At 41.9% G+C, this 19,812-nt stretch overlaps 1 protein-coding gene across 3 annotated transcripts in view; it reads left to right on the forward strand.

Moving 5' to 3' along the window:
- The first annotated feature begins 7,515 nt into the window (after positions 1-7,515).
- LOC139150258 (serine/threonine-protein kinase D3-like) overlaps positions 7,516-19,812 on the forward strand; it is an 82,407-nt gene continuing 70,110 nt past the window's right edge. Inside the window, exon 1 of one of the 3 annotated variants that reach the window (XM_070722509.1) lies at positions 7,516-7,836. In XM_070722509.1, coding sequence (XP_070578610.1) covers positions 7,684-7,836 — 153 coding nt within the window. In that variant the 5' untranslated portion in view covers positions 7,516-7,683. The remainder of the gene's footprint in view (positions 7,837-19,812) is intronic. The other 2 variants (XM_070722510.1, XM_070722511.1) reach the window with 2 other exon arrangements.

Here is a 19,812-nt window from a genome sequence, read left to right on the forward strand (position 1 = left end):
ACGGTTCTCTTAGATATTCTAAAGAAAGTACATACTCACCCTACATTTTCCCCTTTACTACACGTAATCCGTCGAACGTTAAGGCAAAACGAGTTTAGGAGTTCTTTAACCTTATAGAATGTACATATACTCTTGCCTGGGCGGTACCATTATGTTACTTCAGCGTTCCATAGTGGTTAATTTTTTGAGAACTAAAACAACGCACAAGGAAATGCACCTATACTTTTCTTACATTGTCAAACGCTTAGTGAATAGCGTTGCACTGTCAACTCATGTATTTTGGTTATGCTGATGATATAATACGTTTGTTCGGTACGGTAGACTTACTCTCAACTTACACTGTGTCTTGTTATCATATTGCGTGCATCATTCCATTTAAAGCGGCAGTATGTTGCTGAAGACATCACAAAGTTGATTCTAACCATTATATTTGCTGATATTGGCGTTGATCAAACTGTCAATCTGTTTACTGTTTTTCACATTCCCATCAAACCGTGCGATCACCCTGTCAGGTGTTCAACTATCACGCAAGTAATCAGGAAGCTATATACGTTAGGGGTAATTGCTTGTATATAGGCTAGGCCATTGTTTGCGTACAACGGGCTACCATTGCGCAATGCCCACTTTGTCGCCTGTTATTTAATAATCAACAAAATCAGCTCATATTGTATAAATTGTACATTATTTCTTATGAAGTAACATATCATTTCAGATATATAAATATGATGATGGAGCTCAACTTTCGTCTAATCCATATTGCGCTGTCCGGACTTGGAATTATAGCACAATTTTCAAAAACACCGCGAAACGTGGCTAAAAATCGATAAAAAGACGTACGGTAAGGATGCATGCCGACCGTAAGATTACTCTGGGTTGTTAGTCCCACCTTTTACACCTTGGGTCTCAGCCAAGCGATATCAGCCAAACTTGTTCGGTAAAAGTTATGTTATGGGAAACATCGAACAATAGGTACGAGAACATATGACTTTCAATTTCAACTCATTCACCATATCTTGTAGACAAACTAAGATCTCTACAGGAGGGCTTGGATCACACATCAATCTGATCTTAGTCCTTCCGTAATAGCAGTGACGAAACACAAGACCGTACAATTTACTCATGTAAATTCTCTCTCGAACACCCTGAGGCACCAGTTTTATCATGGCTACCAACAATTCTTTTTTTTCTTGTCGTGGGACCTAGCCTTTGCTCCAGTAATTAATCCCGTACTTTATATAGCATAACATTTTATGCAATGAAAATGAATAATAGGAAACCACAATTTGCTATGCATTTATTGCAAGTTAAACAGTACCCCCTAGAATACGAAATTGCACTGAAAACAAGACAAGAGGACACATTGTTGTAAATGAATTGAAAGACTACCATCAATGAGAACTTTACTGGTACACTTTTCTGACGAGCACTGTAACCCTCCATTGCTGTTACAAATAAAACTCCTTACAATACAAGAAACAAAGCAAAGGACCAACAAAACCAAAAAATCAACCATGTTTTAATTTTTTTTTGGTTTTCATTTATTGCTCGCGTTCGCGTTCGAGTTCGCGTTTACGCAAAATCGTGCGTATATACGCATTGAAATTGACTCTCTACGCAATTTTTTCATCGTTATGCGTTTTCTATACGCAAAGGATAACACCGAAAGCACTCCCACGACTGAGCTTAGGCGACAACCAGACGAAATTTGTTGCTACACAGGCTGTCAATCACTCATTTTGTGTGGGAAGTTTCGAATTCTCTGGGCGTTGTCTGAAAAATCGACATCGTAGTCCACACGTTATCACGTTAGGCACGTTATCATGTCAGCTGTGCCTATGAATTACGTTGCTAATTTTCAGGCGAGCGATAGTTTCTGAAAGTGAGTGATTGACAGAAATGTTGCGACAAATTATATAAATGCCAACCGTGCACGATCATCGCGTCTCGCTGTTCCCAAATTTTGTTTAAGCACACATGGCGTCGAAGCAGACAAATCTGTTTTAATTTCTTTCAACTTTGCTCTACGAGTCCGTGAAAAAAATGATTCACTGGTAGAGCTCGTCGGAATCCCGATAAATTTTGAACACTGCAGAAGTGTCTGGATGGTAACTGGTCTTTCAGGCACCAAGTCGTTTCGGCCCAAGTCGTTTCGGCCTCTCAATTTCCGGTCCAAAGTCACTTCGGCACCGCAACCCAAGACGTTTCGGCATCTGTGTTTCGATTTTTTTTCAAAGTTTGAAAAAAAATCGAAACACAGATGCCGAAACGTCTTGGGTTGCGGTGCCGAAGTGACTTTGGACCGGAAATTGAGAGGCCGAAACGACTTGGGCCGAAACGACTTGGTGCCTGAAAGACCAGTTACCATCCAGACACTTCTGCAGTGTTCAAAATTATCGGGATTCCGACGAGCTCTACCAGTGAATCATTTTTTTCACGGACTCGTAGAGCAAAGTTGAAAGAAATTAAAACAGATTTGTCTGCTTCGACGCCATGTGTGCTTGATCAAAATTTGGGAACAGCGAGACGCGATGATCGTGCACGGTTGGCATTTATATAATTTGTCGCAACATTTCTGTCAATCACTCACTTTCAGAAACTATCGCTCGCCTGAAAATTAGCAACGTAATTCATAGGCACAGCTGACATGATAACGTGCCTAACGTGATAACGTGTGGACTACGATGTCGATTTTTCCATAGACCCTCGAGAAAAACGAGGGTCTATGATTTTTCAGACAACGCCCAGAGAATTCGAAACTTTCCACACAAAATGAGTGATTGACAGCCTGTGTAGCAACAAATTTCGTCTGGTTGTCGCCTAAGCTCAGTCGTGGGGAGTGCTTTCGGTGTTATCCTTTGCGTATAGAAAACGCATAACGATGAAAAATTGCGTAGAGAGTCAATTTCAATGCGTATATACGCACGATTTTTGCGTAAACGCGAACTCTGGTAATGGCTGGATTTGAGTGCGTAATTTCACTTCCGCACTCAATTGATGTAAAAACTGACAGCAAAATACAATGTGCCGTTGAATAAACCTACACTAGATATTCGGTTTGTACGATGTAACATTATTTTAATGAAAACAGTTTAGCGAACAACTTGAACAATGTTGAAACGTAACAGCGAAGGGTATACATGCAACCGTCACAACACATCGGGCAACCCAAAAGTTAGAGTTATCAATAGTCGCCGACACGGAAAAAGTTTGAAAGCGGTGAGGAAACAGCACGGCAAATTCACACAAAATGCACATAAAGAACTGGAACTTGTGTCACAGATTTGAAAATGATATGAAGTTTTTTCTTACGGTCTCTTCCCGTGTTCTCACAAAGATTAAGCATGTACGTGAATGTTAGTTGACACTATACTTTTTAGTACTTTGATTTGTAACATTACGCTCCAGCACTAGTTCCCACAGGTAGCCTTCAGCGGTGTCGAAACGTCTTGGGTTGCGGTGCGAAACGACTCAGACTTGGGGCCTGAAACTGGAAGGCCGAAACGTTCCTTGGCCGAAACGACTTGGTGCCGAAACGTCCAGAAACCGTCTGGATAAGCTGCCATAACTCTAACTTTTGGGTTGCCCGATGTGTTGTGGACGGTTGCATGTATACCCTTCGCTGTTACGTTTTAACATTGTTCAAGTTGTTCGCTAAACTGTTTTCATTAAAATAATGTTACATCGTACAAACCGAATATCTAGTGTAGGTTTATTCAACGGCACATTGTATTTTGCTGTCAGTTTTTACATCAATTGAGTGCGGAAGTGAAATTACGCACTCAAATCCAGCCATTACGCAATTTTAGCAGACTAATGCGTATGCCGTACGCGAGGAGACAAAAGTCACCGCGAACACTGCTGCTATAACTTTTTCGGTAATCTTCAACAACAACCACCACCGCCGCAAACTGCATGCAACAAAACAACACACAACACAAGCACACCGCGAACACACATTTGATACTCTTATTGTCTGTGTCACCTTTTCATTAAATGTTTCTGTCTGAATTTAATATTTAGACATTTCAGGACAATAGAGATATGCCACCCGTTTCTTTTGGTAGTTTATAATTAAGATGGGAAGTGTCACTATCACTTTTATCGACATCACCATGACTGCCATCTTCCTCTTCCTGTGTTCGAAAAGCAAGTGGTTTAAATTTCAACGTACATCAAAGTAATAAAGTTTTAATTTTTCCTTCCCCTCATTTTACCCGGGACTACTTCTGACTCTTCTTTTCTAATGTTTATGACAAAATTTGGAGTCGCCATGCAAAAATTTAAAGTTTAGAGAGTCAAATTATGCCAACTTTGAAATTCGAAATGGCCAACAAGTTCCATTTTATCTTTTAGGAAAAATTAAAGTAAGGATTTTCAAAAGACAAAATGTGAACACGTATTTCCTTCTTTGTTTCCAGGACTCCTCACATTTTTCAATATCTTAAAGAATGGAAAGATTTAATGGACTGTCAGTTTTTCTCTCAAAATTTTGTCCCCAACTGTTTACAATCTTCAGAGGGAGCAGAACAAGCGTACGTATACACAGATAATATGAAAATGTATGTTTGTTTTTGTCGTTTGAACTGAACCATTGACCCATGGCACCAAATCACTTAGCGATGAAATTATCAGAATGTAGACAGACGACCTTGCAAACAATATATGTAAAGATCGTTTTTAATAGTAGTTTTGACAATAACTTTGACAAACTTAAATTCAAATCCAAATCATAGCAATTTAAAAATAAAAGTAAGAGGTTGACATTTGACTCAGCTGTGGCCAATGACTCTGCTTTGGGGTATTTTTTTGAGTATTTCATAGTACACAGTCCCCACAAGATGGCCATTTTGCAGGGGGGGGGGCATGGCATACAATGAAGGGCTTCAAAACAGAAAGACGTGGGGTACTTCAAAATATTTTGAGAGTGCCGGGGGAATTTCTTTGGAAAAGAGGAGAATCGTTTCCCGCCACTCCAGAGGTGTTTTTGAACGCTGTTTTCTTTCACTGTGCTTCTATTTATGAGTTAGTGACATGATAGCATGGGCATAAGATGGTTTGTGGTACGGTCCCTTCACATTTATCAGTTTTGATAACTCCCGCGTGGTCTTTGTAGTGACCCCAGCAGACATAACTCGGACCCCCAGACCGAAATCAATGACACCTTTGTAAACAGTCGGATGATAATAAAGGCCAAATAATAACTATTGACGAAAAGAAATAACAAATTAAAATAGCACACCTCCTTATGCACAATTAGAGACTCGTGTCTTTCAATAGTTTTGATCCCCCGAGTACAAGGCGTCCAGAATAGCATATCGCTCAAATTTGGACGGAAGTTTGGACAATAACGAGTATGTTCTTTGTGGCTCGTGCACTTTACATTCAAATGTCTGAGAAAAACACATCTACATCGATTTTTCCCCCGTCAGAAGTATAATCACACGTCCCCTTCTTGCTACTCAGACGACGACAATGCGAGCTGTTTTCAATTTTAGAACAAAAGCATGACAAATATTAAAATTAATCCCTGGAGGAACTTGCCGTCGCTGATTGTTTCAGATTTTAAGGAATCGACATAAACACAGATTCTAAACATGATTAGTGTGTGACAGAAACTCGCGAAATAACATTGAATGAATGAATGAATGAATGAATGAATGAATGAATGAATGAATGAATGAATGAATGAATGAATGAATGAATGAATGAATGAAGGTAAACAACACTGAACAACAACAAAAAATTAAAAACCCACTAGGATATTGGTTCGGTATGGGGTTGTCTCGAATTGAAGACAACCCACTTTTTCACTTTTGTACATGTCCTGTATCGTTTCAGCCGTCTGTAGGCAGTATTCTTAACCCTGTTATCAGTATGCCTTCATTTTCCCTCAATAACACGACAGGTAAGACAACTACGATCATTTGAAATCATGAACTCCCGGTGATTTGAAGCCAACTTGAACATTTTGGAAATGTTAAGTCTGGAAACCCAGGTAAATGACCTCGCGTCTTACCTTCAAAAAGTATTTGCCTAAAAGCGATGAGCATGTTAATGATTGGACAAATAGTTTGTGACACATTTGAAAATTGACGATGTTCCGAAACATTTTTTTCAATGTTTGGTTATTTGTACCACTGTACGTTACAGGTCTAACTAAAGTGTAGGGATCACTTTCAAGGTATTCAGCGCTGCCGCGTTTTTTTCCCGAGATGCAATAGTCCTCTTACCTGTTCCATAATGCATTTCGCACCAGAGTGAGTAACTTACGGCATTTGTGGCTAGCCCGCTGATGCTACCCCGGCCGAAACATTCGTCACTAACTGAAACACAAATCATCAAACGTTTTTTACCATCGTGAACCGTATTTTTTGACAACGTGGTTGGGCCAACGATATACATGCAAAAAAACCCCTGCGGTTTGCTTCTAGTGCGTATATTGATTAAACGGTCGCAGCAATATAATGCATCGTGGGATAACCGGGACAAGGTTTATTTGAAGGTTTACGAACAGTAAGCTTATGCTTACGATACGTGACCGACGGCACTGTCTCTGTCTGTCTGTCCGTCTCTATCTGTCTGTCTCTGTCTGTCTGTCTGTCTGTCTGTCTGTCTGTCTGTCTGTCTCTCTCTCTCTCTCTCTCTCTCTCTCTCTCTCTCTCTCTCTCTCTCTCAATTCTATAGCCCGTCTCAATCCAGATCAAACGGGTGCCATGAAGTAGAAGCTACCGTGGACATTTACATAGAATGAAACTTTTGATCCAATGTCAGACTCAGAAAACGCGTCCGCTGCATGAACATATAATTCTTACCCATTGCACAAAATTATGTAAACCAAGAAGTAAGCATTATTCGTCACCGTGGTCTGCAAGTTCGAGGGCCTGTTCCTACAGTGATATAAAAATATTCCTCTTCGAATACCATTAGGCCTAACAAATTTTATGAATATTAGTGATGTTTAATATATCAGAGGACTTGCGACACTTCTTATTAGTAACATACTATTGGAACACGTTTGCGCATTTCTCGGAATTTTTGATAATTGTCAGGATGTGAACTGTTTCCGTGATTTGATTGACCACTAAGCTTATGTTTGAAAATATAAGCTTGAGTGTCTATGTTTGAAAATATAAGCTTGAGTGTCTAATTTATCAATTTTGTATACTTATTGGTGATATTATAAAAATCTTAACGTTATGAAAAAGAGGACACATTCACCATGCACGGTATCTAAAGCTGTAGACGTACACAGAAGCTACGTCCGTCTTTGTCATTTGTTATGTCGAGGAGTCACACCGCTGTGACTTTCTGCGTATGAAGTTTTGACCGGTTTCTTTGGACTCCACTGAAGTATGGAAATAATTAACAAGGAAACTGGGGGTTAGTTTTGTTTCTCGAAAGTCAATTGTGTGGGGATTGTGCGTAGGTGTATTACCTCCTGTAACTCTTGTATATACCATTTCACGCGAAAAAGCAGAAGTGAATATGCTAATGAGGAGGATGTGTCATTTTGAGGTCATGTGACCTAGTTCGCCATGATAGAGTGAGTCGTCCACATCGTCGATGAAAACATTTTGTATGATGTTATGACATGGGGTCATTTATTAGCCTGTCTCCCTGATATTTATCATCCATCGATACAAGTACCAATCTCTGTTATCTATACATGTACGTCGATGCACAATGAGCGAGGAAAGCTGGGGAAAACTCGGAGGACGAGGTGGAATATCGTTCCTCGTCCAGATCGGCTTTTCCCGTGAACAGGTCCATGTTGAATCGGGACCGCTGAGCATGCCACTTTTGAAAGACATTGCGGCTTCAGTCGTCACAAAAAAGGTGATGTATATATTTTTACGTGATCAGTGTCCGTTGGGTCCGTGTATGTTCTTCGTTATATTTCCAGATTTTCCTTCAGTGGCGATCTCTCGGTTAAATACAACGCGGATGCGGCATTCAGTAGCATAGGGGAGAACCACAGTAGACCTCTCAACGGTTTACTTACACGCCACGCACGCTGACTGGCAGTCTATCGGAAAACCCCAGGTCTTCCTAGGTCCTTTCATTTCGGTTAGCACCATCGGTGAACTCAGGCTGTCAATGTCGAGAATCATCGAAATATGTTTCCCGCGGGAAGGTTATTTGATTTCTACTTCCGCCCGCGGCGGAGTTGTTTACCCCGTTTCTTTCTGAGGACACAATATATGGTCAGATGCTGTTCAGCGTCTGATACGGATGCTGAACTGAGCTTCGGAGAAAAGAGGGGGCCCCTTGCCTTCCGCGTTGTGTTTTGTGAATATGAGAGATGGCGACTGTTCATACAAAGAATGTAAACAAATACATACGTGCGTATTATGGCACCGTGATGCACTCTCCAGCGCATCTGATAACATATATTTGATAGCATCGCGGAATCACACAGACACAAACGTTCAGCGTAAAAAGCTTGCAAAGAGGATGCCCAACGACGTATCGACAGAACAAAGGATGCGTTATTAGGGCTGCACAAGCCCCAGTGGTTGTACTCCAACAAGCTAACGTCGTCGAAAAGAATCGTTGAACGCTTGGCGTTTAATAATAATGATAGCGGTTTACAAGGGTGTCATGAATATCGTTTCTCGTTCGAGTGTCGCTGATGGTGTATGGCGTAGTCTGTCGTTGAAATAGATGTGTGGTGACCCACAATGAATGGATAGGCTGGGTACAACTGCTGTGAAGATATTTGATTCCCGTTCTCCAGCAAACCCGGACTTCTGGCTCGTTCCTCCGGCACTTCTGATTAAATAATGGCAATTATGAATTGAAAAGTGTTGTCCTGTTATTATTAATAACTGGGATGATGATTAGGTAATAATGTTGAACATATATTGATTTTTCTCCCTGCTATCAAGGAAGTAAACAACAGTGGCATTGACATTTCTTTGTACCGGTAATAATCTCCTAAGAGATAATAATATCACAATATTCATTTAGAGATATAGTCATCATGGTCAGAGGCAGCTGGGTGAATGAATATGACCTCTCCTTTGCACTGTGTAGATTGGCAGATTTCATACAACATACATATGCGTGACCTAAGTCTATAAGTTCATGAGAAACAGTCCTTTGAATTGAAGGTATAGGGTGATGTAATTTTACATGGGTAAGCAGGTGAGTGACCCTCATTTTCAGAGCTGTTTAAGTCTCATACATATCTCAATGATTAAAAAATCTTGTCTATTGATTATTGAAAACAATTGATCTTCAGTCTTGAGAACTGCCTACACAGGTTTAATTCTTTTATGTAATTGAGTTTTTATTGAAAGGATCACTTGTGCCCATGTCTCAAAAAATACAACAGATTCAAGTTCAAAACAATGCCCAAGATTAAATGTAATAGTAATATTTCAAAAAATAAAGATCAATATGCAGACTATAGATGGGCATGAAATGGATGATATCGAAATTCAAATCCATAGATAGGATATATAGCTGGCTATTAACAAATCAAATAGAAAATGTAGAAGATAGGTTATCTGCCAGTACTTGTTCATTCAGTCAACTTAATTCAGTCTGGTAATTTTTGAAATGTAGGGAGAAGAAAATGATATCATTTTCCTGCCAGACAGTATCACTTCCCCATCAGCCAAATCAGTAAAAAGTGGTATTAAGCCAAAACTGCATATATTGTCACCCCCTTGGCTTGGTCTATTGTAGCAACTTTAGTTCATAAAAATTATGGTTTATAGTATATCCACGTTTTCAGGGACCTTCAAATATTCAATATTTTGTTCAAATGCACTGTATGGGAAATGAAGTGCTTCACTAGTTTTTACCACCTTGACCTGATGGTGAAATTTGAACTTGGCAAGATAAGGGTTAATAGTATGCCGATGGGTGACCAAGACTGACCTAGTATCTGTGAGATCTCGTTGTGTGGTAGAATTTTTATTTATCTAGCCTATAATGTTTCGCCTTGACTACGAATATCACCAGTCAATCAGTCAATCATATTTACAAAGTGAGGTTTCTCAACTGAAATTGACAACGTGTTATGAAGTTTAGGGTGACCAACCAAAATTCAGCCCATCTTAAGTAGAGGAAATGTGTGAAAAATTTTAAATAGGTTGTTGAAGAATTGGATAGCTTTTGATGATAATTATCAGACCAGTGTTTAACAATATTGCAGGCAGAGTTTTATATTTGTGAAACTGACCTGACAAAAGTATCAACAACAGGGCAATTTGTAGGTGAACATTTCATATGACAATATTTCATAACTTGACAAACCACACCGCTGGCAAATTTTATTTCTAATTCTCTTTTTGCATAATTTGTAAGTATATATATATGTAGATGTGACAAGAAGATATGTGAAATAGGAAAATAGCAACTTTATGTATTTGCTGTTATCTGGGGAGTCCTTTCCTTCAAATTTGAAATTAAACTCGATAAAATGTTCAACATGAGGGAATTTTAAGGGTTGGCCACCTCCACCAAAATAATTCATTTACATAACACTGAAATATGCAAATAAGAACTTATGTAAATGGTAGCCCCATTGTTTTCCCAATCTGTGGAGAACATTGTCACTAGGAGTGTTTAATGTGCCAATGATGTATGCCAGCAGTCATCAATCTTATCAAGGTGCTATGTTCAAATCAAGAAGAGTATTTGGAGAACAACATTCCAGTCTTGTTGAGTTTTGCTGGACTGCAGCTGCCCTGCCTCAAGTGTGGAAACACGTCGTTCTCGAAAATGTTTTCAGTATTCGACCATAAATCACACGTCCTAACTCACTCAGAAACGAGTCTGGTGGATTTAGAAGTCAACCATATCACATATTTTTGTTTGAAGTGTTGTTCCACAAACTTTAGCTCAGCCAGACTTCAGCGGCCAAACTGTGCAGAAACATATCACAAAACATGTTTAGATATGAGAGACATGCCATGTCACTTACAAAGTTAGGTGGTATGCGAGAGTTGATAACAAACATGGTCCGGTTGGTTTCTTAGCAGGCGTATAGGGGCTGGGATTGTCACTTGAACTGGACTGAAGAATTTTCACTTGAATTTTAAACATACCTTCCTGCAGTGTCTGATAGGGTACAAATATGACCACTGTTTTATCTAGTTAGACCTGGATGCTTGGTATTTGACACATTTTTTATTGCTTTTGCCTTGGATATTTTGTTTGTTGTGCCATTTTGATTTTGTCGCTGTAAAGTCATTTATTCTAGTTGATATTGTCCTTTTGTCTTCTAGTCTCACCTTTAGCTAGGAGTGTTGCATTATGTTAAGTGAATATAGAAAAATTGATTTTAAAACCAACCGTACACAAATCTTTCTTTTGCGTAAGGTGTTCTTACAATATTATTTATATCATGCTCTATGCTTCATTACTCAATATGTTAGCAAGGTCACCAGATACTGTATACTTGCACTCTGCAGAGGCCATGGTAAAGTGCAAGTACATTGATATGAAATGACTGTGAAAAGCCCGGCTCTGCTCTCTTGCAGAGATGGTGGGGAAGTATTCAGTGTTTTCGTCCACATCAGCCCACATGTATGCCTGTATGGTGAACCTGTTGTAACCACATTGTGATTAGATGTTGTTTTTGCTCGTGTGATGTGGTTGGCCCTTTACAGAGGGTCATCGGAATCGTTTATGATATTGTTAGGGCATATCGATATGAATTTTCCTGGAAACATTTATAGCAGCCTTGTTGTAGTAGCCTTGTATAATTGCACAAACTTAGTCTCAACATGGAGAACACTGCAGTCAAAACTGTTCTTGAAGGAACAGTTAGAAGGAACAGTTAATGTTGTGAATTGTCATTGATAAAGATTTGTAGAGAGTGCCTGCCTTCAGATAGTGGAATGTAACCAGGCCTGCTGATATTATAATTCCAAAAATCAAAATGACACACACTGTTCATGTGTGTTATGTATGATCTGTATTGAGATGCTTCATTTGTGTTTACACAAGTGAAAGTATGTGATAAATTGTCAGAAAACATTAGACTTGGTTCAAGTCTGTGATTTGTGAATGTTCGAGTGGAGTGAACGCAATGATTTGTATTCTGCTTTCATGTGAAACGCGCGCGTGAGTGGACGCGATGAGTAGGGTGAACGCGATAAGTGGAGTGAACGCTATACAGCGGAGTTTCACCCGGAATCACAGACTTGGCTTTCTTGCACGATCTGCGTTGCTATAAATTATTCATGAGATGACGTTTTCTTTACTCATATATTATTCATAAGATGACATCACTAAATTTTACACATTGGGAGGAGTTACCAATTGACCAAAACGAGACGTGCATAAAACTCACATGGCGTTGTTGACAAAATGTCGAGTGCGATCACTCCCACAAAAGTCAGCACGACCTCTGTTGTATCACCGAAAACGCGTGAAAATATCTGTCTTGTTTGTGGGGCCCATGTTGCAAAATGCGAAAATCGTCGCCGGTTATTCAAGGATGGAAAAAGACACCGTCCTTACAGTTGTAGCCTGTTCTCTTACGTGCCCCAAAGCGATGGAAATCAAAACAATGTGGGGCGACTTCGTATGTCAGTGATTTTCCGCTGCCGGTTGGTGCGCAGACGAACACATCTTTTCCCTCAATGTAACTCTCGACAAGCTTTCTTTGGTAATTTCGCATGATCAGCGATGGTCGACCGATCAGTTGTAAAACGCGGTTGATGTACGAACTTGATGCCATTATTCGCCCAGATATAAAACGTACTCGATGTCTAGCTTTGCACGGAGATGACAACAAACTTTTTAATGCATGCAGAGGTTTATTAGCATGCGTTCTTCTCATTGGCCAGAATAACGGCGGGGGCTGTCAATCATTTTGTATTTGCTCTACGTCACTGTGTACACAGTCCGTCTCACCGCCTGTACTTTGCAAGAAGTCCAAGTCGGTGAATCCGGCAGAAACTAACTCACTACTGCGCAGACTCAAACGTGACGCATTCAATCGCTGGGAAAACCTGGCGTGAGCTGCCAAATTCCGGATAGGTTTGTACGAAATAGGAGAGACAGAAGAGAAACTATTATAAATGATTTTATTTTTTTTAAATTCACCGACTTGAACCAAGTCTAAGAAAACATCTATTATTTTACGAAGCTGAGACATGTGGCTGAAAACTGGTCTACTGGTACCTTGCAAGACCCTGAACCAAACTGTTTCATGCCTGTTTAGGAGTTCAAGTAGTGTGTTATGGAGTTCTTAGCTTTGTCGGGCCAATGATACAGTTCAAAGTACATGCCACTTTACTTGTATGGATGGCTTCAGGCTAAAGTTGCTGTTTGAAAACCTTTCTCTTTGTATGTTACCATTGAGTCGGAGTGGAAAGAGAAGCCCTTGAAAGATTGGAAATGTAACACGTGTAACTAGTGTTATTAGTCCCCACGGACACCGTCCGGGGGACTTATAGGTTTGGTCATGTCCGTGCGTGCGTCCGTGCGTCAGTGCGTGCGTGCGTGCGTGCATGCGTGCGTCCGTCCGTTCACGCAGATATCTCAGAGATGCCTGGAGCGATTTCATTCAAACTTGGTACAAGGATTACTTCATATGTCATACAGATGCACGTCGATTTGTTTTGTGATACGATCCAATATGGCTGCCAGGCGGCCATTTTATTACGATTTTTTCATGTACAGAGCCATAACTCAGGCATGTTTCAACTGATTTTATTCAAAGTTGGTACAAGGACATTGACCAATGTCATAGATATGCATGTGAATTTTTTTTGTGATATGATCCAATATGGCCGCCGTGCGGCCATTTTGTTACGATTTTTTCATGTACAGAGCCATAACTCAGGCATATCACAACCGATTTTATTCAAACTTGGTACAAGGACATTGACCTATGTCATACATATGCACGTCAATTTGTTTTGTGATACAATCCAATATGGCCGCCAGGCAGCCATTTTATTATGATTTTTTCATGTACAGAATCATTACTCAGGCATGTTTCAACAGATTTTATTAGTCCCCGCGGACGAAGTCCGGCGGGGACTTATAGATTGGGTCCCGTCTGTGCGTCCGTCCGTCCGTCCGTCCGTCCGTCCGTCATCAACAGTTTCTCAGACACTGCTGAACCAATTTCGTTCAAACTTGGCACAAAGGCATAGCACTATAACCTACAGATGCACGTCGATTTATTTTGTGATACGATCGAATTTGGCTGCGAGGTGGCCATTTTGTTGCGATTTTTCATGTCTTTGGACCATAACTCAGACATCCTTGAGCAGATTCTGTTCAAACTTCGCACAAAGGCATAACACTATGGCTTTCATATCCTTGTCAAATAATTGTGCGATATGATCCAATATGGGCGCGAGGCGGCCATTTTGTTGCGATTTTTCATGTCTTTGGACCATAACTCAGACATCCTTGACAGATTCTGTTCAAACTTAGCACAAAGGCATAACACTATGGCCTACATGTGCATGTCAAATTAGTTTGCGATACGATCCAATATGGCCGCGAGGCGGCCATTTTGTTTGCGATTTTTTGTGTCTTTGAACCATAACTCAAACATCCTCAAACCGATTCTGTTCAAACTTGGCACAAAGGCATAGCACTATGACCTACAGATGCATGTCAAATTATATTGTGATACAATCCAATATGGGCGTGAGGCAGCCATTTTGTTGTGATTTTTCATGTCTTTAGACCATAACTCAGACACCCTTGAACCGATTTTGTTCAAATTTGTCACAAAAGCAAAACAGTATGCCCTCCATATGGACACCAATTTATTTCGTGAAATGATCCAATATGGCTGACAGGCGGCCATTTTTTTTTGCGATTTTTTTCATGTCTTTGAACCGTAACTCAAACATCCTTGAACCGATTTTGTTCAAACTTGGCACAAAGGCAAAGCACGTACTATGGCATGCATATGCATGTATCAATTAACCTTGCGATAGGATCCAATATGGCTGCAGAACTGCCATTTTGTTGGAATTTTGCATGTCTTTGAAGCGTAATTCAAAGGTCATTACACCCATTTTGTCCAAACTTGGCAAAAGATCAAGCACTATGGCATACCGTACATGTCAATTTACTTCGTGACATGTTCCAATATGTCTGCCAGATTGTCATTTTTTTCCAATATCGCTGCCAGATGGTCATTTTTGGATTTTTTCATGTCTTTGAGGTTTAATCATATGCAAATATTCCTTAACCAATGTTGTTGAGACTTGGTAAAACGATAAAGTACTATGGCATACATATGCATGTCTACTAATTTTGTGCTATGATCCATATGGTCAATAGACAGCCATTTGATTTCAATTTTGGTGTGATTTTTTTATGTCTTTGAAACATAAACATAGGTCACTGTCCCTCGATGGACTGATTTTGTTCAAACATGATACGAAGATAAAATACTATGGCTGCATTCTTGTGCACATTAATTTGTTTCATTATATGATTCGAAATGGCTGATGGCTGATTACAACAACATACCCGATCCCATAGCATTTCGAAAATTCCACCAAACCATGTGTATAGTATGTGCCATCACGACACTGGAGGCAGTGAGGGCATCCTTATGTGTGATGTAATCAAAAGTTCCTTCAGTGGTCATTACCGGCAGAGATGAGTCATTTATTGAACGTTCCTCAGATTACTTTATTATGCAAGTCACAGGCCTGATGCACCCGTTGCATCAATGTCATTCCACAGCGACCTAGACCACAGCTACCTAGACACCAAAGATTATAACAAAATGGACAAGCGGGGACTGTGTCATCAACGATGACTTGTTCAAAGTTGGTACAAGGACATTGACCAATGTCATAGCACATTGATTTGTTTTGTGATACGATCCAAAATGGCCGCTGTGTGGCCATTTTATTACGTTTTTTCATGTCCAGAACCATAACTCAGACATGTATCAAGCGAATTTATTCAAATTGGTACAAGGACATTGACCAATGTCATATATGCACCTTAATTTGTTTTGTGATACAATGCAATATGGCTGCTGTGCGGCCATTTTGTTATGATTTTTTTCATGTCCAGAACCATAACTCAGACATGTATCAAGCGAATTTATTCAAAGTTGGTACAAGGACATTGACCAATGTCATATATATGCACCTTAATTTGTTTTGTGATACAATGCAATATGGCTGCTGTGCGGCCATTTTGTTATGATTTTTTTCATGTACAAAGCCATAACTCAGGCATATCTCAACCGATTTTAATCCAAGTTGGTACAAGGACATTCACCTATGTCATACATATGCACATTGATTTGTTTGGGATACGATCCAATATGGCCACCGTGTGGCAATTTTATTACAATTTTTCATGTCTTGAACTACAACTCAGACATGTATCAAGCGAATTTATTCAAAAGGTGTTTTTATCACAGACCTAATGAAGAGGACTCTATCCTCTCTGAGGACCTGTAATCAAAGTACCCATTAACAAGTGGGGACTGTGTCATCAACGATGACTTGTTTAGTATTGTTTATACAGAAGTGTCAAGCATTGTTGGGGAATCCACATGAGTGAGTGAGTGAGAGAGAGAGAGAGAGAGAGAGAGAGGGAGCAGCAGCAGGTGTGTTTGAGTTGTAGTAAGAAACTTGAAAATTATGAGAGGAGTAGATGTGTGCAGTAGTCTTGTCACAATTCTGGAGTCGCACATTTAACCCTTTTCCTGCCAAGTCGGTGAAAATCCGCTTGAAATTCGGTGTAGCTAGAATCTGAGCAGCCACGGCCGTTATCCTGCCAAGGCGGTGGAAATCGGGCTACTTTTTGGTACCCCCTTTCCTGCCTAGTCGACGGAACTACGTGTAGCAAACCCTTGCTCGCGCTAGGGGTCGTTCGAGGACAGGTTTTGGGCGAGGAACGGCGTTTGCTCTCGAAATGGGTTCACAGAGAGTCCAAGGACAGGGAAAGGTGCGGAAGCTACCCAGCCAGTCCCCCACCCCGGTGGGGGACTGGTTTTTTTTTTGAGGGACGAGTAGCGTACTTGGCAGGTTAGCACGTTGACGTATTCTAGCGGAGTTTGGGTAACTTGGCTCTGAGGCACTACATAGATTGCGGCCGAAATTGACCGTCTCGGCAACGCTAATCTGTAAGGCAACCGCCTAAGACCGCCTCAGCTGGCGGTGCAATTTTTTGCCAATGGTGCGAGACGAAAATCACGGACTTGGTCCTGATTGACGGGAAGTGCGGACGGATTTGACGGACTCGGCTTTCTCGAAGGCAACCGCCTAAGACCGCCTCAGCTGGCGGTGCAATTTTTTGCCAATGGTGCGAGACGAAAATCACGGACTTGGTCCTGATTGACGGGAAGTGCGGACGGATTTGACGGACTCGGCTTGATTAGTCCCTGACATGGAACTGATCCGAACGGACTTGAGCGACATTTGTGAAGGGTAACCACCGCTTTTAACCGACTTGTTACCTTCTCGAAAAGACTACCCACTCAGATGTCGGACGTTGTCGGCTGCACTTGGCTCTAGACGTTCAAGCCGTGCAACGAAACACACCGCCTCAGCCTTGCCATTCAGGAACATGGCCTCAAAATTTGATACCATTGTTCACCGACTTGGCGGCTGCGGTTAGGTGCGTGAACCGTTGTTCACCGACTTGTTACGCCTATGTTGTCCCTGTGAAGTTCGGCTAACGGCCGAGTCTAACGGGAGTTGGCAGACCTGTGTTTGGTTTATACCGTAGTATGACCGACTCAGGTAGAGGTACCTGTCGGTATATTCCGAGTTTTACGCACTCGGGCGTCAATGACGGGTCGTCATCACCGCTGATGACGTAGACTGCTGGCCACGTTATTTGAAGGAGCCATGTTTGCCCAACGGACGAGGCCGAGACAGCCGTTGACAATTTTGGCATCCTTCATCTTTGACCGCCTTAGTTGGGTAAGCCGCTCGGCAGGCGACGGTTATGACCTAAACAAGCCGCTGAAGCACTGTTCGTTGCCGTACAAGAACGAGACGGCCAGTCCATTACTGCTTAATGGGCAATCTGTCGGGTTGGCTTGTCACCGACTTGGATGACAATACGCCCTGCGCAGGCGTACTTAGAAGGGACATGAGGTTAAAGATACGGGTTTCCCACCCGTACTAAACATGGGCTTGGGCCAACGTCCTTGGGTGGCAGGTGCGGCATGCCACGTACCCAGCTGGACGGAATGTCAAGTTGAGATGCTAATGACATTGACTATGTTATGCTAAGTGCTCGATTGATTTGCATCGCAAATGAGTATTATTAGCATATCAAATGGTGCGGACAGGCAATTTACATGACGGGTAGGAATGTCAGCGCCGGTTGGTGGACTGATTGCCGTAGGTCCATTATAATAACAGGTGGATGCATATATTAACACCCCTGCGTCCAATCATGTCCAGGGCTTTGTTTCCCTGTGGCTTTAAAAGGGAGGGACCTGCTAGTCTGTCGACACTGTTCCAGACATGAGCTTGACGGACCGCAAAAGTTTTCTGAAGGCGAGCAGACGACTGAAGCTCAAAGATGCAGAGTCTCCGGGCGGTAGTGGTAGCGATCGTTGTGATGTCCCTAGTAAACGTTCTAAGAAGTCGGGCAAGAAACGCTCCCGTAAGGCGAAGCCATCTCCGGCTGAAAAACCCAGTGGTAAGCGTAAACGTAAGACGATCGTTCTGCCGATGAGGATGATGACGGGTCACCGGTTGCCAGTGGTTCTCACCCGGCTGCTCCGGGAGAGACTACTTCACCTGCAGAGACTACATCTGCTCTTGTGGGAGATACTTCACCTGCACAGACTACGTCTGCTGCTGCTAGTGAGACAGTGAGTAATGAGACGGCTGATGCCATTGGTTCTCCCCCGGCTGCTCCGGGAGAGACACCACCTGTTGCTACTATGAGCCCTCATCCTGCGTCAGGAGAGGTTCCTGTGCCCAGTGCGAAAGAGCTTGAGTCCTCGTCATCAGCAGAGGCTGCCGAGCCCGCTCCTGCCATAGTTTCGTGTGCTGCGATGTCCCCGCCGAAAAAGATAGTGCGGAGGGTTCGTTATCAGGATAGCCCACCTGATTTTGAGCCAGATATGATCCTTGATGCCGCTACGGGCGAGTTCAGGCCCAGACGCCCAGACGACGGTGATATCACCGCTGAGTCCGACTCGGAGGTTGACGAGGATGCGGCAGAGGACGATGACTTTTATGACAGGCAGTACGTAGGTGAGGCAAGCTCTGACGACGATGATGACGTGCTGCTGTGTTGGCGGAGGACGACACACCTCCTGTCTGGCGTATGTCGGAGACTACCGATGCTAATATATTTGAGGAGACCGATTTTGACCATGAGAGAGGACCGACTTTCACCTTGCCCAGCCACGCCCGTGAGCTCGATTACTTTTTTAAGTTTATTCCAGCTACACTGATCAGATTGGCCAAGGACGAGACTAATAAATACGCCAAATTCCACCAGCGACATATCGCTAGGAAAATAGATAAATACTGGCGTAACGCTGACTACCGAGAGGTGCAGGCGTTCATTGGCGTCTTAGTCTGTATGGGTATCGACCGTAAATCATCAGTGGAGGATTATTGGTCTAGCGATCCCTTTCTGAGAAACCAGGGTATTTCTACTGTGATTACCCGCAGTCGCTTTCAGCAGCTTATGCGATACTTTCATCTGGCAGACCCAGAGAACGATCCACGTCGTGATCCTGATGAGGCACGCCGCCGACGTCGGTGTCAGGAGGATCCCCTGTATAAAATCAATCCATGGATGGAGCCCATAGTTGACCGGTGCGTAAATAATTATAAGATGGGTAGAGAGATCTCCATCGACGGGGCATGGTGC

This window comes from Ptychodera flava, chromosome 14, assembly GCF_041260155.1.
Source record: "Ptychodera flava strain L36383 chromosome 14, AS_Pfla_20210202, whole genome shotgun sequence".
In the NCBI taxonomy this organism is placed as follows: Eukaryota; Metazoa; Hemichordata; class Enteropneusta; family Ptychoderidae; genus Ptychodera; species Ptychodera flava.